Source organism: Salvelinus sp. IW2-2015, linkage group LG6.1 (genome assembly GCF_002910315.2).
Source record: "Salvelinus sp. IW2-2015 linkage group LG6.1, ASM291031v2, whole genome shotgun sequence".
Taxonomy (NCBI): Eukaryota; Metazoa; Chordata; class Actinopteri; order Salmoniformes; family Salmonidae; genus Salvelinus; species Salvelinus sp. IW2-2015.
In genome coordinates this window covers 14,804,552-14,826,503 of record NC_036845.1, presented here as the reverse complement: position 1 = coordinate 14,826,503, position 21,952 = coordinate 14,804,552, and the positions used below count along the sequence as shown (strand labels likewise).

General features: G+C 45.0%; 1 protein-coding gene across 1 annotated transcript in view; it reads left to right on the top strand.

Moving 5' to 3' along the window:
* LOC111964671 (CBP80/20-dependent translation initiation factor) overlaps positions 1 to 6,999 on the top strand; it is a 38,156-nt gene extending 31,157 nt beyond the window's left edge. The window contains exons 5-8 of the mRNA XM_023988511.2: positions 1,331 to 1,435; positions 2,809 to 2,893; positions 4,329 to 4,352; positions 6,814 to 6,999. Of these exons, the coding sequence (XP_023844279.1) occupies positions 1,331 to 1,435; positions 2,809 to 2,893; positions 4,329 to 4,352; positions 6,814 to 6,999 (400 nt within the window). The remainder of the gene's footprint in view (positions 1 to 1,330; positions 1,436 to 2,808; positions 2,894 to 4,328; positions 4,353 to 6,813) is intronic.
* Positions 7,000 to 21,952: the final 14,953 nt, after the last annotated feature.

The window sequence follows — 21,952 nt, the reverse complement described above, 5'->3', positions numbered from 1 at the left end:
TAAAACAATTGAATAGAATATGGGCACCACAGACAAACCTGCAAGAGAAGGGCAGCCACCAACAAACTCACAGACGCAGGGCAAGGAGGGCATTCCATGCAGAGAGCGCAACAAAGGGACCAAAGATAACCCGAAGAGCTGCAAAGCTCCACATCGGAATTGATATCTATCCATAGGAGCCCACCACTTCTAAGCCGTACTCTCCACAGAGCTGGGCTTTACGGAAGAGTGGCCAGAATAAGCCATTGCTTAAAGAAAAAAATAAGCAAACAAGTTTGGTGTTCGCCAAAAAGCATGTGAGAGACTCCCCAAACATATGGAAGGAGGTACTCTGGTTCGATGAGACTAAAATTTAGCTTTTTTGCCATCAAGGACAACACTGTCTGCCGCAAACCCAACACCTCTCATCACCCCGTGGTGGCAGCGTCATGCTATGGGGATGTTTTCACACGGCAGGGACTGGGAAACTGGTCAGAATTGAAGGAATAATGGATTGCCCTAAATACATGGAAATTCTTAAGGGAAACCTTTTTCAGTCTAACAGATTTGAGACTGGGACGGAGGTTCACCTTCCAGCAGGACAATGACCCTAAGCATACTGCTAAASCAACACTTGAGTGGTTTAAGGGGACACATTTAAATGTCTTGGAATGGCCTAGTCAAAGCCCAGACCTCAATCCAATTGAGAATCTGTGGTATGACTTAAAGATTGCTGTATACCAGCGAAACCCATCCATCTCGAAGGAGCTGGAGCAGTTTTGCATTGAAGAATGGGCAAAAATCCCAGTGGCTTGAAGTGCCAAGCTTAAAGAGACATACCCCAAGAGACTGGCAGCTGTATTTGCTGCAGAAGGTGACTCTCTACAATGTATTGACTTTGCGGGGGGGGTGAATAGTCATGAACCCTGAACGTTTTCTGTTTTTTTGTCTTATTTCTTGTTTGTTTCACAATAAAAAATATTTTGCAACTTCAAAGTGGTAGGCATGTTGTGTAAATCAAATGATACAAACCCCCCAAAAATTCCATCTTAATTCCATGTTGTAAGGCAACAAAATAGGAAAAATGCCAAGGGGGGTGAATACTTTCACAAGCCGCTGTACGTACATACGTGCATACATACGTGCATACATACGTGCATACATAAATGCATACATATGTGCATACATACTTATACATTTTTGGGGATTTGTGTGTATTGCTAGGTATTACTGCACTTTTAGAGCTAGAAACACAGGCATATTTTTGCACCTGCGGTAGCATCTGCAAATATGTGTACGCGACCGATTTTGATGGTTATGTCATCTTCTTGTCCAATGTTGTGTTTTGTAGGGGGGCGACATGGGACCTCCAGCCTGAAAAGCTAGACTTCAGCCAGTTCCACAGGAAACCCTTCAGAGGAACACCAAAGCATCTACCACACATCGACAGAGAGGGGTGAGTGCATCTAGTGGGTCAATTAAATCAATAAGAAGTTACTGAGAAAGGAAGCGTTTGTCCAGAAGTTACTGAGAAAGGAAGCGTTTGTCCAGAAGTTACTGAGAAAGGAAGCGTTTGTCCAGGTAAGTTACTGAGAAAGGAAGCGTTTGTCCAGAAGTTACTGAGAAAGGAAGCGTTTGTCCAGAAGTTACTGAGAAAGGAAGCATTTGTTCCAAAGTTACTGAGAAAGGAAGCGTTTGTCCAGAAGTTACTGAGAAAGGAAGCGTTTCGGCCAGAAGTTACTGAGAAAGGAAGCGTTTGCTTCCAGCGAACTCCTGACGTGAGCATAGAAAACAGTGTGTCCCAGTTCTGTCCATAACCCTTCTACCTGGCCCAAACGCTCTTCTACCTGGCCCTAATGCTTCTTACCTGCCCTAATCTCTACCTGGCCCTAATGCTTCTACCTGGCCTAATGCTTCTACCTGCCCTAGCTTCTACCTGGCCCTAATGCTTCTACCTGCCTAATCTTCTACCTGGCCCTAACGCTTCTACCTGGCCTAACGCTTCTACCTGGCCCTAACGCTTCTACCTGGCCCTAACGCTTCTACCTGGCCCTAACGCTTCTACCTGGCCCTAACGCTTTCTACCTGGCCCTAACGCTTCTACCTGCCCTCACCCTCTACCTGGCCCTCAACCTTCTCTGCCTCAACCTCCTGGCCCTCACCCTTCTACATGGCCCTCACCCTTCTACCTGCCCTCAGCCCTCTACCTGGCCCTCACCTTCTACCTGGCCCTCACCCTCCATGTTATTCAATGTTTCACTTTGCAGATGGGATCGCTGCTACCTGCCCTCACTTTCTACCTGCCCTCACCCTTACTACCTGCCCTCACCCTTCTACCTGGCCCTCCACCCTTCGTACCTGGCCCTAACCCTTCTACCTGCCCTCCCCTTCTACCTGGCCTCACCCTTCCATGTTATTCAATGTTTCCACTTGCAGATCTGAAGGCCCCATACAATCCCTCCCATTAATCCTCTCCTATGGGATAGACATGAAKATGATGATGCTGGTCCATTCCATTACTACTTGGTGTCTGTAGCCTCTGCTAYACTCATCCTGACCCCTAGGCCTCTCAGTCTCAGTACTGGGTTATCATCACCTAAACTCAAGCTCAAATGGTCTTACCACCATTCCTCACAACCTATCCTCACCTCCTGCTCACCATATTGMAGGAGAAGGTCCAAGGTCCCTCCCCTCGGACCTTCTTGTCCAATGAGTTWTGAGAAGGTGACGAGAGAAAATGTGAGGAATAGAAGAGAAATTGTGRCCTGTTATAAGCCAATCAGAGCCCACCTATCCCGCCTACTCATCCCTTATCTCTCGGTCTCTCAGGATGATGAAAGGCAAGTTTGAAGATGATGATGATGATGATGGCATCGACCTGAATGACATGGAGAAGTTCCTGCCAGGCCTTACTGTGAGTTAATCTCTTTCTTTGTCTCGATCCTCTTCTATCTGCTTTCTAACAAGACCACATACCTACTAATGGTAGGGAGCGCCATCTGGTGGCTAAAAGATGGAACTTCATACTAAGAATTGTAAGGAATAGTCTTGTCCTTTATGTGAGTGAACTCTGACATCTAGTGTTGAAACATTGTCCATTCACCTCTGACCATGTTAAAAGGCCAATACTGGCGCCCAGTGGTAGTTTTAAGGTACGTTTCCTTGAGTTCCATAATTTCTCATAAAACACTAGATAAGGTCTTGCTCAGACCAAGTCRTTGCTGGTTTTCTGTCCCTTAAATCCTAAATAAATTACTTTTCTCTATGTACTACAAATATATATATATTTCTCTCTGTTCTCTAGCAAGATCTTTAAAACACATTACGGGCTCCCGAGTGGCACAGCGGTCTAAGGCACTGCATTTCAGAGGCGTCACTACAGTCCCTGGTTCGAATCCAGGCTCCACACATCCGGCCGTGATTGGGAGTCCCATAGGGTGGCTCACAATTGGCCCAGCATCGTCCTAGTTTGGCCGGGGTAGACCGTCATTGTAAATAAGAATTTGATCTTAACTGACTTGCCTAGTTAAAGGTTACATTTTTTTTTTAAATGGAAAAATGTCTCTGGCTGTAAAACCTACCAATTTCCAAATATATATATATATATATATTGTCTGACTGTAGAACTTTGGAATTCAATTCTAAGAAGATTTATTCATCCCAGAGGGGTAATTATTGGAGCAGGTCAGGAATAGGATACAGATACAGCTAGGGTGGGTCTGTCTCGCATGTCTACAGGACTACGTCACTGTGTGCCAGTGTTCCCGTCTGGGGTTGTCTGTTCTGCTGACGGGCAGGATGTTGGCACTGGAGGGCAGGAGAGACACACACACACACACACACACACACACACACACACACACACACACATACCTCCACCCCCACCTGTCTGGTCTCATGTCCAGACTGGCCACCAGGGAGTCCCCCCCCCCTGCCCACGTCACTGCTCTGCCTGCCTGCCAGTCAGCCAGCCATGACCCCACGCCAGGCCAAGCCAGTCTCCAGGTCATTGTTTCATTGTGATCACCACGCCATCTCCTTTGACTGACTGCTTTGTAAATAACTCACACACCACAACGCACGGGAAGGAACTGACTGAGGACGCGGATGACCCTGAAAGTAAAACTCAAAGGCAAAAAAAAGTTGAAAATAGACCAAAGAAAGTACCTCCTCAAGATGACTGAAATACTACTGTTTATAATCATGTTTCCTGATGATATGTATCTCTTGAGACCTGGGAATGCCGGTCCTGTTGCCCAGTGTTTGTCAGTAGTGCCATTCAGTGTGTGTAATACCCATTGCCCTGTTGGTCTCAGTGGCACATAAAGCTCTCTATTATCCCCGTGCAGGCTCTCAGGGGCCAGGAGCAGTCAGTCAGTCAGTCCCTAGGTTTACCTCACTGATAACCTGACTAAATATAGCAGCAGACGGCGCCACGCCGCGCCGCTAAGCCTCTGTGACTGGAGCTCTGTGTGTGTGTGTGTGTGGGGGACGACGACTGTGTTTGTGTGTGTTTGAGAATGTGTGTGTCTTGACTACGTGGCTCAGTGTGTGTGATGCTTGAAGTCAGGGCTTACATAACATACAGTAGGAATCAAACACGCATGATGTTGATTAAACGGCAACAAAGTTGTTTTACATTTTTCGGGGAGATGGATTATGGGGGAGGGGTTTTGGGGAGAGGAAGATGGATTATGGGGGATTTCGGGAGAGATATGTAATTATTTTGTGGTCGGGGAGAGGAATGGATGGATCCCAAACCCGAGCTCTGCCATCCAGGACCTCTATACCAGGCTGTGTCAGAGGAAGACCCTAAAAATGGTCAAAGACTCCAGGACACCCAGTTCATAGACTGTTCTCTCTGCTACTGCGAAAGACCAAAGGGTTCCTGAACAGCTTCTACCTCAAGCCATAAGACTGCTGAACAGCTTCTACCTCAAGCCATAAGACTGCTGAACAGCTTCTACCTCAAGCCATAAGACTGCTGAACAGTTAATTAACTGCCTACCAGGACTATTTACATCGACTCCCTTTATTGCACTGACTTTCTGGCACTGGCTCTATGCACACTCAACACACACCACACACAAACACTCCAACACACACACACACACACACACACACACACACACACAACACACACACACACACACACACACACACACACACACACACACGCACACAAAACACATACATGCATATTGATGCCACACTCACGCGTTGTGATCTTGTCACTTTTTATTATCTATCCTAATTGCCTAGTCACCTTGACCTCTACCTGCCAGTAACATATTTCCTCAACTATTGGTACCCCTTCACATTGACTCGGTACCGCTACTCCTTTGTATATATACTCATTCTTTTGTGTTACTAGTTCCTTTTTTTAAATGATCAAATGTTCTTACTACTTAACTGCGTTGTTGGTTAAGGGCTTGTAAGTAAGCATTTCATGTTAAAGTCTACACCTGTTGTATTCAGCGCATGTGACAAATACAATTTGATTCGAAAATGTTTCCCCCCTCAGATTCCAGGGCTACTCTGGGGAAATAGACTAATTCACAACCTCCCTCTTTCCCACCCCAATTACTCACTTCGACAGCCCAGACCCAGAATAGCAGCACCAAGGCCCACTAGGTAAAAGTACCTGGAGAGGACAGGAAAGGCAGGGCATAGGGGAGAACCAGCATCCTCTCTACACCCCATGTTATGAAGACGGGTCAGCTTCCTGCAGGATGATTCTATGGAGCTTGTCCTGGGTCTGGAGTGAGACGTGCTTCATTAAGGATGAGTCAAGCCCCTTCCCCTTCCCTCTATTCAGTCCCATTTCTGACATAGTTTACACCCACCTGACCCCAGCAAAGCTTTAGCCAAGGTGTGCGTGCGCTTGTTTACGTCAGGTCAGATTAAAGAGCATGACAGGGCCAGGGAGGTACAGTAGTCACTGATGGCAGGAAGCCCTCATGTTTTCATAGTGACAGATGGGGAAGGACAGCTCAGTCATCGTGTTGATGATGTCAACATGAGATTGTGATATGTATATCTCTGCATGCTCTGGGGGATTCTGAGCATGTCAACACAATGCTTGCATGAATCTGGGGGTGTGATATATTTTCAATACCCTAACAACATCCAGTTGCCTTGTTTGTGTGACTGCGACTTGGCCGCCGTGTGCTGAAGTCATCCGGTACCATTTGATTTCAATAGGTATTGCTATTGCCTGCCTTTCAWCACGTTCTTCCTTTTCCTATGGATGACAATGTTTTTTCATTGACATTCGAGCCGGCTCGTCTGTTTCTGTATGCGTGCGTGGATGTGCACGTTTGCTCATGTCCTTGTGCAATAATTTCCATCGTCCCATTTGTTGTCCTTCATAAACTCTCAMGGTCTCATCAACTCCAGCCTGATGGATATATAGTAGATTGGCCCTCACTTATTAATGAAGACTGAACTCATGTTGGTAAACATCATGGTGGTTAAGTTACATTATAGTAGATGAATTGTAGTTTTCTCTGTCTGAGTCAGTGATAAGGAGATCCAGGGTGACATACTGTATATATCTAGGACTTCCTGTCCTCTGTCCCTGTGGGACTGGCTGGTTTCTGGTTGTTTTCCCAAGGGGGAGGCAGTCAGATTGGTTTGTGATCTTGCTTGCTGGTCATTGTCACTTCATTGACCACAGGAGCTGTCTAGACAGCACAAACAGATCTGGCACCAGGCTATCTGACTGAGTCTCACCCCTCTGCTTCCCACAGTCCATAGTGGTGGTGCTACTGCTACTGATCCAGTCAGTCATTGGGGACCTGAGTTATGTGCCGGCTGACCGGTGGTGGCCAGGCAGGGGCCACTGAGGACATATCCGGCCTGGTCCGCTCCAGTTCCTTCCTGCAGAACAAAGCGACCAGGGGACTAGACTCAAGACGTCTCCTCAGACTGGCTGGCCCGCTCAGTCTACGTGCACCAGAGCAGGAGTCTCAGAGGGGAGGCAGTCAGCCAACCAGCCCTCGGGACTCGGGTCGGTGACTGGGGTCCGGGTGCTGGGACCGTACTTAACACAGGCCTGTCTGGGGCTGAAGGAATAGTTGGCCCTGCTCCCTCCTCCATCCTTGTCCTCCTCATTCTCCCTCCTTCACGTCTAGCGTAGAACAATYAGGTCAGCGTAGAGAGCAGCCCCCTCCTACACCCTTTTCCTGCCATTGTCAGAGAGGAGAGAGTCTGTGTTAGGTGTGCTCCCAGTGACRGACCACAGAGGAACACTGACCTTCTAGAGATCAGGAACTGGAGAAGACGCGTAGACACACACGTGGACGGACACACACACATTGCTTTCGGAAAGTTGGCAGACCCCTTGACTTTTTCCACATTTTGTTACGTTACAGCCTTATTCCAAAATGAAATCAATATTTTTGGCCCCTTATTAATATACACACAATACCCCATAATGACAAAAAGAAAAAAACGTTTTTTTTAGACATTTTTGCAAATGTATTAAAAATCAAACTGATCACATTTACGTAAGTATTCAGTCCCTTTACTCAGTACTTTGTTGAAGCACCTTTTGCAGTGATTACAGCCTCGAGTCTTCTTGGGGAGCGTCGCTGCACAGRTAATTTCAGGTCTCTCCAGAGATGTTCGATTGGGTCAAGTCCGAGCTCTGGCTGGGCCACTCAAGGACATTTAGAGACTTGTCCTGAAGCCACTCCTGCGTTGTRRTGGCTGTGTGCTTAGGGTCGTTGTCRTGTTGGAATGTGAACCTTCACCCCAGTCTGAGGTCCTGAGTGCTCTGGAGCAGGTTTTCATCAAGGATCTCTCTGTACTTTGCTCCYTTCATCTTTCCCTCGATCCTGACTAGTCTCCCATGCCGCTGATAAACATCCCCACAGCATGATCCTGCACCACCATGCTTCACCGTAGGGATGGTGCCAATCAGTTTTTGCTCGGTCATTATGGGTATTGTGTGTAGATTGATGAGGAAAACAATGAGTTTAATCCATTTTAGAWAAAGGCTGTAATGTAACAACATTTGGGAAAAGTCAAGGGGTCTGAATACTTTCTGAATGCCCTGTATACTAATGCGCGTGCACACACAKAAATTAATTTGGCACAGAATCTCACTTTCGCTTCATTTGTTATTTGCCTGCAACTCTTCCTGTGTGAATGGGTTCATTTGTTATGTCTGGATGTCATTATTCCCCAAACCTCAAAATTATATACATCAGAATTCACCATCTGACATTCAACAACACGTCCAAGTTCATGAATGAACGCCAGACATCTGGGACTTTGAGTATCAACACGTTCCACTCCATAATCATCACTTCTGGTGGTCTGGTCCTGACCATCTCATTGGTTGACCAGACAGAGGAGGATTGCATGGTAATAGCTGTTTGAGGCACCTCTCCTGTGGGATTAGGAGCCAGTCCTGAGGTTGCGTCCCAAATGGCACCCTATTTTCTATGGGCRCTGGTCAAGAGTAGTGCACTARGAAGGGAATAGGGTWCCATTTGGGACATAGACCTGGATATTCTGCATGCCACGCCCCTCAAACCCTATTATGGCTTGTACTCCTTCCACTGTATTTATGAGACTGGAAACCAATCCACACTGGCCTGATTTGTACTGGTAAGAGATGGGAGGGGAAGCGAGACAGAGAAAGACTGGGGCTGATGGGATGGGAGGCAGGAGGGAGGAAAAGAGAAAGTAGAAAAAGAGGAGGGCTTTATGGATGGGTGGATGGCAGAGGTAAACAACGTCTGTGTGGGCCAAAGCTGCCCGCTGCAGAGCTTCCCTATCTGTGCCCCCGCCAGACTAGACCACCAGACTGTACTGTCTCTTTGTGATTTATACCAGCCAGACTAGACCACAGACTGTACTGTCTCTTTGTGATTTATATACCAGCCAGACTAGACCACCAGACTGTACTGTCTCTTTGTGATTTATACCAGCCAGACTAGACCACCAGACTGTACTGCTCTTTGTGATTATATACCAGCCAGACTAACACCAGACTGTACTGTCTCTTTGTGATTTATACCAGCCAGACTAGACCACAGCTGTACTGTCTCTTTGTGATTTATACCAGCCAGACTAGACCACCAGACTGTACTGTCTCTTTGTGATTTATACCAGCCAGACTAGACACCAGACTGTACTGTCTCTTTGTGATTTATACCAGCCAGACTAGACACCAGACTGTACTGTCTCTTTGTGATTTATACCAGCCAGACTAGACCACCAGACTGTACTGTCTCTTTGTGATTTATATACCAGCCAGACTAGACCACCAGACTGTACTGTCTCTTTGTGATTTATACCAGCCAGACTAGACCACCAGACTGTACTGTCTCTTTGTGATTATATACCAGCCAGACTAGACCACCAGACTGTACTGTCTCTTTGTGATTATATACCAGCCAGACTAGACCACCAACTGTACGTTCTCTTTGTGATTTATACCAGCCAGACTAGACCACCAAGCTCTGTACTGTCCTTTGTGATTTATACCAGCCAGACTAGACCACCAGACTGTACTGTCTCTTTGTGATTTATACCAGCCAGACTAGACCACCAGACTGTACTGTCTCTTTGTGATTATATACAGCCAGCTAGACCACCAGACTGTACTGTCTCTTTGTGATTATATACCAGCCAGACTAGACCACCAGACTGTACTGTCCTTTTTTGATTTATACCAGCCAGACTAGACCACCAGACTGTACTGTCTCTTGTGATTATATACCAGCCAGACTAGACCACCAGACTGTACTGTCTCTTTGTGATTATATACAGCCAGACTAGACCACCAGACTGTACTGTCTCTTTGTGATTATACCAGCCAGACTAGACCACCAGACTGTACTGTCTCTTTGTGATTATATACCAGCCAGACATGGGCCCATTAGGCGTATCCTGTCCTGCTTTCGCTCTCTACTCCCAGGCTGATCAATAAGACCAAGTGAAATCATTCTACTTCATCCATCAAAATAATTCAAGTGCTTTATAAGCCTTGGTTATAACTGATGTACAGTGTATATACAATGTTAACCATTAGTTATAATAATTTGTTGATGTAGTTCTGAAGTGTGTATCCCACTGAATGTGGAAGTGGGGACTGGGGGAAGTTGTTACCTAACAGTCTCTCATGTGGATGACAGCCTGATCCCGACTCTGACTGAACTGACTGAAAACCAGAAAAGCAAAGCACGCTCTCCGCGTTACCAAAGCATCAATCCTCCAGCGATCTCTATCTCTCTCCATTGTCTTTAAGCTGTGGCTTTCTGCCTGACGCTGTAGACTGGCTGCTCCACTCATAAAGGCTTCTTATGGCCAAGAGAACACAGGGTCCCTGACTGGCCTGTCTGGGAATAATAACCAGTAGATTACTAGACTAGAGCCTGAACACTAGAACCTGGGAATAATATATCATTAGACTAGAGCCTGAACACTAGAACCTGGAAATAATAACCATTAGACTAGACTAGAGCCTGTTAATAGACCATTAGACTAGACTAGAGCCTGTTAATAATAAGCCATTAGACTAGACTAGAGTCCTGTTTAATATAAGCATTAGCACTAGACTAGATCCTGGAATAATAGACATTAGAGTTACTATACTAGAGGCCTGAACTAGACTAGAAACCTGGTAATTAATAATGCCATTAGACTAGACAGAACTGGTAATCAATAAGCCATTAGACTAGACTAGAGCCTGTTAATAATAAGCCATTAGACTAGACTAGAACCTGGTAATAATAAGCCATTAGACTAGAACCTGGTAATAATAAGCCACTAGACTAGAACCTGGTAATAATAAGCCACTAGACTAGAGTCTGTTAATAATAAGCCATTAGACTAGAGCCTCATTTTTCAATTCGATGTTGAGTTTTTACAAGTGACCCTTTGGAAAGGAATCAGACAGATCCACAATAACGGCATGTTCTGTATAGAAATGTGGTATCCCTCTTGGAGAGACGAGGCAGTGTGTTTCTGACTCATCATCCATCCAGCAGGCCTATTGGACGGACCTGGGCTGATTGGAGAAGGGTCATTGGCAGACTGTGTTGCAGAGCTTTGTATCCATGCTTCTGGAATAGACGGATTCTGTCTGGTGTGTTGTAATGCGTGTTGTACCACCGGTACTATTGGGAACACACATCACATTTTCTCAGCCATCTCAAGTTCTGTGGTCAGCTGTTATGCACATGCCTGGGATTCTGAGTAAAAGAACTTTGCTATTTTTGCAAGCTGATGGCTGTTTTGCAAGACTGTCATATTGTTTTTGGTCTCTGTGTTGGTCGGAGTCTGGTTTATATATCTGAGCCATTGTAATCCCACACTGCCCACTCACACTGACGTTCAAAATCGAATCAAATGTTATTTAACACATTCTTCGTAAACAACAGGTGTAGACTAACAGTGAAATGCATATTTACTGGCCCTTAACAACAAGAGAAAAATAAAGATAATAAAACAAGGAATAAATACACAGAGTAATAACTTGACTATATACARGGGGTATCAGTACCGAGTTGATGTGCAGGGGTACGAGGTCCTCGTGGTAGATATGTACAGTACCAGTCAAAAGTTTGGACAGTGTTTTTCTTTATTTTTAGTATTTTCTACATTGTAGAATYATAGTGAAGACATKAAAACTATGAAATAACACACATGGAATCATGTAGTAACCAAAAKAGTGTTCAACATATTCTTCAAAGTAGCCACCCTTTGCCTTGATGACAGCTTTACACASTCTTGGCATTCTCTCAACCAGCTTCATGAGGTTGTCACCTGGATTTACCAGCCTCAGAAATTGCAGCCCAAATAAATGCTTCACAGAGGTAAAGTAACAGACACATCTCAACATCAACTGTTCTGTGTGAATCAGACTTCATGGTCAAATTGCTGCAAAGAAACTACTACTAAAGGACACCGATAAGAAGAAGAGACTTGCTTGGGCCAAGAAACACGAGCAATGGACATTAAACCGGTGGAAATCTGTCATTTGGTCTGAGTCCAAATTTGAAGATTTTTGGTTCCTGCATCAGATGACCTGGCCTCCACAATCACCCGACCTCAACCAATTGAGATGGTTTTGAATGAGTTGGACGCATAGTGAAGGAAAAGCAGCACAAAGTGCTCAGCATATGTGGGAAATCCTTCAAGACTGTTTGAAAAGCATTCCAGGTGAAGCTGGTTGAGGGAGTGCCAAGTGTGAAAGCTGTCAAGGCAAGGGGGCTTCTTTGAAGAATCTCAAATATAACAATATATTATGATTTGTTTAACACTTTTTTTGGGGGGGTGACTACAGTACATGATTCCAGTGTGTGTTATTTCATAGTGTAAGTTCACTATTATTCACAATGTAGAAAATAGTAAAAATATAGAAAACCTGCAATGAGTAGGTGTCAACTTTTGACTAGTACTGTACATATAGGTAGGGGTAAAGTGACTTGGTAACGGATAGATCATAAACAGTAGCAGCAGTGTATGTGATGGGTCAATGCAGATACTTCAGGTAGCTATTTGGTGAACTATTTGTCAGTCTTATGACTTGGGTAGAAGCTGTTCAGAGTTCTGTTGGTTCCAGACTTCATGCATCAGTACACTTGCCATGCGGTTGCAGAGAGAACAGTCTATGCTTTTGGTGGCTGGAGTCTTTGACAAATATTTAGGGCCTTCCACTGACACTGCCTGGTATAGAGGTCCTGGATGGCAGGGAGCTCAGGCCCCGGTGATGTACTCTATAGCGCCTTGCGGTCAGAGTCAAGCAGTTGCCATACAAATGTGAGCAGCCAGTCAAGATGCTGTCATTAGTGCAGCAGTATAACGTTTGTACTAGCGCGTGTGCACCCTCGCCTGGAGTTGTCCAGGGTTTGAACAGACAGAGGGAGAGAGCGGGAGGCCCTGCCTTTGGTGGAAAGACATTCCACAGCGTTTTCCTGTTTAGTTGGAGCTACGCTTCTTTTTTCCCCCCGTCAGCCTCCTTCGCCTGCCTGCCTTCTCCGCTCCGGAATACCTCTCTTAATGAAATAATGTGAGCTGTGAGGTCAGAGGGGAAACTTGGCTTGGGTCCCAATCCCAAATGACACTCTATTCCTACGTCGTGCACTACTTTGACCAGAGCCCTATGGGGCCCTGGTTAAAAGTAGTGCATTTTATAAGGAAAAGGGTGTCATTTGGGGTGCTACCTTGGATGGATGTCTGTACTTAGCATCAGTACTCTGTGTATCCTGTGCTGCCTTGGATGGATGTCTGTACTTAAGCTCAGTACTCTGTGTGTCCCTGGTGCTGCCTTGGATGGATGTCTGTACTTAAGCATCAGTACTCTGTGTGTCCCTGTGCTACCTTGGTGGATTGTCTGTACTTAAGCATCAGTACTCTGTGTATCCCTGTGCTGCCTTGGATGGATGTCTGTACTTAAGCATCGGTACTCTGTGTATCCCTGTGCGTACTTTGGATGGATGTCTGTACTTAAGCATCAGTACTCTGTGTGTCCCTGTGCTGCCTGCCCGTTGGAGGATGCCAGTTGGTTAGCACGGGCTGTTCAATTTAGTAATGTTCAAGTTAGTGTGAGTTCCACATGTATACATCAAAGACTGGAACAGGTTTGAAATCGGCAAGACAAGCAAACAGGTCATGTACGTTGTGTGACAGAAGAAATGATATGATCTAGATCTCTGAGAAAAGCAACTAGTTCTAGCCAATATGAATGGTGTCTTGGCAGTTTTGCGTATCACGCCTTGGCCCTTACTAATACGTCTTTCACATAAGATTCACCGTATGTTGCCACGACCATAGCTTTTGCTGCAGCAAGGCCATTGGTGCTGTGACATGTTATGGCAACATTTTATCTAGCGGCACATCAAGGAGCCAATAGTGGGTCTCCCAAAATTGCTTTTGCCAACACTGAGGACAGAATGCAATGCACTGCTTTCATTTCTTCACATTAAAACAGTAAGTTAGCAGCTCGCCATACTTGTAAATCATTTGCAAATGATGACCTTGTAATGTGTTAATTTTCCTCTTTATGGTGAATAACAGTTGGCTACAGTTAAATTCAAAATGTTGTCAGTCATGTTCTGGTTATTATGTGAGCTGGCTAGATATTTAGCAATATAAGCAAGCAACAAACACATTGTCTATAGTTATTTTTAGTTGCCTGTTTTGCTAGATTTACATATTTTTTTAAATACAGCAGGAGGCGTGCATATCAAATTTATTTATATAGCCCTTCGTACATCAGCTGATATCTCCAAGTGCTGTACAGAAACCCAGCCTAAAACCCCAAACAGCAAGCAATGCAGGTGTAGAAGCACAGTGGCTAGGAAAAACTCCCTAGAAAGGCCAAAACCTAGGAAGAAACCTAGAGAGGAACCAGGCTATGAGGGGTGGCAGTCCTCTTCTGGCTGTGCCGGGTGGAGATTATAACAGAACATGGCCAAGATGGTTCAATATGTTCATAATGACCAGCATGGCCAAATATAATAATACACAGTAGTTTGTCGAGGGTGCAGAAGTCAGCACCTCAGGAGTAAATGTAAGTTGGCTTTTCATAGCCAATCATTGAGAGTATCTCTACCGCTCCTGCTGTCTCTAGAGAGTTGAAAACGCAGGTCTTGGGACAAGGTAGACGTCCGGTGAACAGGTCAGGGTTCCATAGCCGCAGGCAGAACAGTTGAAACTGGAGCAGAAGCCAGCCACAGGTGGACTGGGGACAGCAAGGAGTCATCATGCCAGGTAGTCCTGAGGCATTGTCCTAGGGCTCAGGTCCTCTGAGAGAGAGAAAGAAAGAGAGAGAATTAGAGAGAGCTGCTTAAATTCACACAGGACACCGGATAAGACAGGATAAATACTCCAGATATAACAGACTGGCCCTAGCCCCCCGACACATAACACTACTGCAGCATAAATACTGGAGGCTGAGACAGGAGGGGTCAGGAGACACTGTGGCCCCATCCGGATGCCCCCGGACGGGCCAAACAGGCAGGATATAAACCACCCCCTTTGCCCAAAGCACAGCCCCACAACACTAGAGGGATATCTTCAACCACCAACTTACCATCCTGAGACAAGGTCGAGTATAGCCCACAAAGATCTCCGCCACGGCACAACCCAAGGGGGGGGCACCAACCCAGACAGGAAAGACCACGTCAGCGACTCAACCCACTCAAGTGACGCACCCCTCCTAGGGACGGCATGGAAGGGCATGGAAGAGCACCAGTAAGCCAGTGACTCAGCCCCTGTAATAGGGTTAGAGGCAGAGATTCCCAGTGGAGAGAGGGGAACCGGCCAGGCAGACACAGCAAAGGCAGTTCTTTGCTCCAGAGCCTTTCCGTTCACCTTCACACTCCTGGGCCAGACTACACTCAATCATATGACCTACTGAAGAGATGAGTCTTCAGTAAAGACTTAAAGGTTGAGACCGAGTCTGCGTCTTTCACATGGGTAGGCAGACCATTCCATAGAAATGGAGCTCTATAGGAGAAAGCCCTGCCTCCAGCTGTTTGCTTAGAAATTCTAGGGACAATTAGGAGGCCTGCGTCTTGTGACCGTAGCGTACGTGTAGGTATGTGCGGCAGGACCAAATCGGAAAGATGGGTAGGAGCAAGCCCATGTAATGCTTTGTAAGTTAGCAGTAAATCCTTGAAATCAGCCCTTGCCTTAACAGGAAGCCAGTGTAGGGAGGCTAGCACTGGAGTAATATGATCACATTTTTTGGTTCTAGTCAGGGTTCTAGCAGCTGTATTTTGCACTAACTGAAGTTTATTTAGTGCTTTATCCGGGTAGCCGGAAAGTAGAGCAGTGCATACCATCCACGGCTTCCTAGTATATTACTCGCTAATGTTCAGTCCCTGGACAATAATGTAGACAGGCTCAGGGAGAGGATCTCCTTCCAGAGAGACTTCAGGGATTCTAACATCCTCTGTTTCATGGAATCGTGGTTCTCCCTGGATATACAGTGCATTCGGAAAGTATTCAAACCCCTTCCCCTTTTCCACATTTTGTTACGTTACATCAGGTGTGGCCAACCTTCTTTGACGTCAGATCTACTTTTTCCATTTGCCAGCCTGATGAYATCTACCAGTCTCTAAATCTAAACCAACCCCCCAAAAATATGAAACGCAACACACCACTGAGTATGGACCTGCTGCTATGAATCATATTTGATACCCACATATAATGTGGACCAATAACATGTTTTACACAAATAAGTGCAACTCATTTAATTGCCTACCTTTTTTAGTGTGACTTTTGGCATTGGGTGGAGGCCAGTAGTTTTTCATAGTCATGGCTGTAGCAACTTGCTGCAGGTCTCATGCAGGCCACAAGGTGGTCATCAGTCATAMTAGATCTGTACTTGGATTTAATTATCTTCATGTGAGAAAATGCAGACTCAGAGGTAGGTTGATCCAAAAAGGCCTGAATGTTGAGAGACATCTTCTTATGGTTGGGAACTTCTCCTCAGCAGCAGCTCCCGAACTTCTTGCCTTCATTCAGCTGTGCTCCCTGTGATTTCACGTGATGTCATTTTGAAAGTGAGAATTTTCAGTTCTGCTATGTTGTGTCCATGCTGAAAAAGTGGATCACATTATTTCTGTGCAAACGGAAGCACATCATAAGTGGCATAGGCTCAAGTGATGCAAGTCAGTGAAAGACGTCGAACTCAGATAGATGCTCTGGGACTTGCCAAATACGTAACGTGCATATCAAGTTGTGGCTGTGTCTCCTGAGTCAAGTTCTGAATACATGTGTTGACAAGAAGTGCAGGTCCTACGCTTTGCAGTTTTTCCTCGTGAGCAGTGTGTAGTTCGGCATTTAAAGTGTTCACCAGGCTGATCATCTTGCTTGTGTTGCTTCTGTGTTGGTTTTTTTGGGTGTGGTGGTTACTGTTGCTCCGTTGTTTTTCGTGGTGTGCCAGTAGTTTTGTGTTATGTGTCTGTTGTTAGTCGGCTGGGTTCGGTGGTGCGTGCCTTAAATGGTCATTCATGAGGCAGACGGGTCACGCAAGCTTTGCATCAGCTGTTTAGAGAATGGCACATCGCACAAGTTTAAAATGACATTTGCGCACATTAGAACTACACAACTGCAATTAACGTGATACATGTAACAGCTGTAACCAAGATTAAAGCAATGTTAAGAAACATGGCATTTACATGCAATGTTTTCACGATTTCACGACACCATCTCTGAGTTTCCCAAAAGTAGTTGATTTCGATCGCCTTCTAACAGTCACGTTTCTTACATAATCTCTGCACTCGAATGGCAAGAACTGACAGAAACTCCAGTGCCAATTACATGTTGCGCGTTCCGATATCCTACTTTTTTCGACCACCTTGCCTATTTTATTTCGATCTAACCCAGTGTCCGGCTGCCATATTGGGCTGCAGCTACCCCCTTCTCATCAATATCAAATGTTATTTGGTCAGCATGCGCCGAATACTAACAGGTGTGAGTAGACCTTCATGAACATGCTTACTTACTAAGCCATTAACCAACAATGCCAGTTTTAAGAAATAAAACCAAAAAAGAATAAAAGTAACAGGAATAATTCAAGAGCAGCAAAGTAAATAACAAAGCGAGGCTAAATGATACAGAGGTAATTCAGGTTAATATCGTACAGTGTAGGTAAAGAAAAGTTTATTAAAGTGACTATGCATAGATAATAAACAGAGAGTAGCCCAGCGTAAATGGGGGGCTCAATGCAAATTGTCCGGGTATCCATTTGATAGATATTACAGGAGTCTTAATTGCTTGGGTAGAAGTCTGTTTAGACCCTCTTGGACCTAAGACCTAGCGCTCCGGTAACCGCTGCCATGCGGTAGGCAGAGAGAACAGTCTATGACTAGGTGGCTGAGTCTTTGCAACATTTTTAGGGCCTTCCCCTGCCACCGCCCTGTATGACTGAGTCCTGGATGGCAGGAAGCTTGGCCCAGTGATGACTGGGCCGTACCACTACCTCTGTAGTGCCTTGCGGTCGAGGCCGAGCAGGTTGCCTACCAGGCTTGTGATGCAAACAGTCAGGATGCTCTCGATGGTGGCCAGCTGTACAACCTTTTGAGTGATTCAGGACACCAATGTCAATCTTCTCAGTCTCCTGAGGGGAAGGGGTTGTTGTTGTGCAGACGTCTTTCACGAACTGGGTCTTGGTGTGCTTGATCCATGTTAGTCGTTGTTGGTGATGTGGATCACCAAGACTTGAATAACTCTCAAGGCCTGCTCACTATACCTCCGTTATGGGAGATCGGGCGTGCTCGGTCCTCCTTTTCCTGTAGATCACATCTTACTCCTTGTCTTGATCACGTTGAGGAAGGGTGTTGTCCACTTGATCGACGGCAAGTTCTGTTCACAGCAAAACTTAAATGATGGTGTTGGGAGTCGTGGCCTGGCCGTGCAGTCATGACGTGAACGGAACAAGGAGACGAAGCAACACCACTGATCGGACCACGCCCCTCGTTGAGGATTAGCGTGGTGGATGTGTTGTACTACCTTATCCATGACGGGGCGGCCCGCGTCTGAAGTCCAAGGACCAGTTGACGAGGGAGAATTTTTAGTCCAGGTCCTTAGCTTAGTGATGAAACTCAGAGCATATGTGTGAATGCTGAGTTTAGTTATGAAATAGCATCTCACATATGTGTTCCTTTTGTCCAGGTGTGAAGTAGTGTGGAGTGCAATAGGAATGCCATCTGTGGCTGCTGTTGGTGCGTATTCAAATTGGAGTGGCCTAAGTTTCTGGGATAATGGTTGTTGATGTGAGCCATGACCAGCCTTTCAAAGCAACTTCATGGCTACAGAGTGAGTGCTACGGGTCCAAGTAGTCATTTAGGCAGGTACCTATTGTTCTTGGGCAAGGGACTATGGTGGTGTTCGATACTTGGAGTATTCATCCTCCAAGTTCAAAGGTCCTGTCACATGGACGAACTTTGAGTTTTTGTGGAGTGGATCGAGGAGGAATACGGTGCTGTCTCCTATCATGCATACTGTCAAGACCTGCCCAGGCGTTGAAGAAAGGTTGTGACCCAACATAAAGCCTTCTTCCTGCCCTTGGAGGGTGATGACTACTGGTACACGAGAGTCTACCAGGGTCATGGCCTGTCAACAAGATGCCTACAGCCAGCACATCTCTCCCACTCTGGAAGTAGGGCCAACGACCCAGATCGAAGCTGTTCAACCACCTCTTAAGGCCTTGCAGTCGTCAGGGTCACCAACCGTGGAGTGCATGCAGTGTGAGAGAAGACGGTCTTTTCTGAGAAGACCATACTGTTGAGAAACCTGGGACATCGTCAGGGAAAGCCACAACATTCAACCACCATGACAGCCAATCGACATTGATGCGGGCCTGTAAGAGAGATGCCAGCCTGTCCCTGAAAGCCATCCCTGCTACCCTGAGTGTAACAGACTACTGAGACAGATTCTAGATGTGTGAAGTCTCTAAGAGCTTTGCACACCTGGATTGTACAATATTTGCAATTATTCTTTAAAAATGTGTCAATTCTCTGTTTCAAGTTGGTTGTTGACATGGCCTAGAGCAGCCCTTTTCCAAGTCTTGCTATAGATTTTCAAGGTCAATCTTAAGTAAGAACTGTAGCATATGCCAGTTAGGTAACATTCAATGTTATCTTTGTAAAGCAACTCTGAGTATATTTGGCCTTGGTTTAGGTATTGTCCTGCTGCAGTGTAATTTGTGCTCCAGTGTCCTGTTGGAATAAGCAACTAATTCTGTTTTATTTTATCCAAAAACTGCCTAGTCCTTGCCCGATGACAAGCATAGGGCGGCGGAGAACATGATGCAGCCACCGCATGCTTGAAAAATATGAGGGAGTGTGCTCATGATGTTTGTGTTGTGTTTGCGCCAAACATAATGCTTTGTAATTCAAGACAAATATATCCTTTCTTTGCCACTCACTTTCTTCCAGTATTTACTTCAGTGCTTATTGCAAAAACAGATGCATGTTTTGGTAATATTTTTTATTGGTGTACAGGCTTCCTTCTTTCAACGTCCTGTTATTTAGATAGTATCGTGGAGTAACTACAGTGCTGTGTCCATCCTCAGTTATTTTCCTATCAGAGGCCATTAAACTCTGTAAACTGTTTTAAAATCACCATTGCTCATGGTGATATGCATGAAAAGCGGTTTCCTTCTCCTCCAGCAACTGAGTTTAGTGTTGATACACATCCAAAGTGTCATTAATAATGCAGCATGCCTAATCCACCAATAGGTTCCCTTCTTTGCGAGACCATTGGATACCTCCCCTGCGTCTTTGTGGTTGAATCTGTGCCATAAGTTCTCTGCTCGAGGCTGAGGGCTTACAGATAATTTGTAATGTGTAAGGTACAAGATGGGGTAGTCATTTACAAATCCTGTTAAACACTATATTGGCTTTACAGAGGTGAGTCCTTGCAAGTTATTACGTGACTTGTTAAGGCACATGTTCCCTGATCTCATCTAGGCTTTGAATACTTTGACACATAGGCTTTCAGCTTTGTTCATTTTAATTAATTTGTAAACATTTCGAACCACATTTTCCACTTGACTAATGGGGTGTTGTGTGGAGAATCATTTAAAAAATCTACATTTAATCCATTTTAAAATTCAGCTGTAACAACACAAAAATGCTGGCAAAAGCTAAGGTGTGGAATAGTTCTGAAGACACCTGTAAGTGAATTTATAGAAACTTCCAAGCTAGGTGGCGGACGGTTGAAAAGATCAGAAGTTGATCACTAATGACCCTCTCAGTTTTCTGTCCACCAGTCCTTTGATTAATGTCAAAGTTGCATGTTAAAACGGCAGGTTTGTTTTAACCAAGAGAACTCTATAGATACTTTTCCAATGTTCTTCTTTTGTGTTTCTCAATTTAAGCGAGATCCTTAACTATAGACATTTGAAATATATTCGTTTATTACTGAACTGAAACGTCAAGGAGTCACGTTTATTGGAATCTAAAGCTATTGATGTGGGTCACAGACAGTAGGCCTTTTGACACTAGGGCACTCACCATGTCGACGGCAAAGAGAACATGAGTTATGAAACGTAAAAGTGTTTGTAACGTTGCCTTTTCTGTGCTTATAGGAGAAAACGTCATAACATTAAATGCTGGGAAAGCGTCAGCTGTTGTTGGATAGGTCTAAACTTTGACTTTGTGTGTCACCGTTTTTGCAAGACTCTGCTGAAATTTGTCAAACAATGAGCGACTTTATTAAATCTGATAAAGTCGAGCTTGCCTGGAATTGAGCCCGGTGGACAATGATGGTCAGTGAAGCTGGAGTCCACACAAATTCTTCGCCGGAGACTGGTAATGAATTATTAAAGAAAAATATTGCTACACATGCACATATGTTGTAGTCAGTAACACTGCAAGACACTGTTTTGACTAGATTGGATAACAGTTTGTCAGTAATGGCTTTCAAGCAGGTTTTGGAGAATTAATGTAGCAGGTTCGGATAATTATGGTTAAGGTTAGCTAAAAATGCGAACACTTTAAAACGTTGTGTGCGTACATTTGACAACTGTAATCTAGTGTTTTTTACGGTTATAAAAGGAAATACAATAAAATTTTGGCTCCTGTGTGTTATTGTCAGATGGTTGTCAATAGATTTGGTCAATATACCTGACTACGTGCACCCGGCCCTGTGACGTAACGGACAAAAATTGGTGATGGGAGGAGCGTCCCTTTTGAAACAAGTTGTCAACAATGTAGCATGGTGCATCGTCCAGAAACAGTACATCTCTTTTCCATAAAAAGATTTAGAAATTTTAAATTATTTCATTGGAAAAAAAAGGCATGATTAAAGATTTTTATTAGCAAAGTAATCATTTTGCATGTGAATAACACGAGAATCATACTCATTTACTCCACCTGCTTAATCCTAGCATAGCGCTAACTCACTTTTTTTGAGCCGACTCACCGTGGGATTTGACAGGGCTACCTGGCTCAATGCCTAGGGAGCAGACCAGTATGCGAAAGTGAATGCAATCACT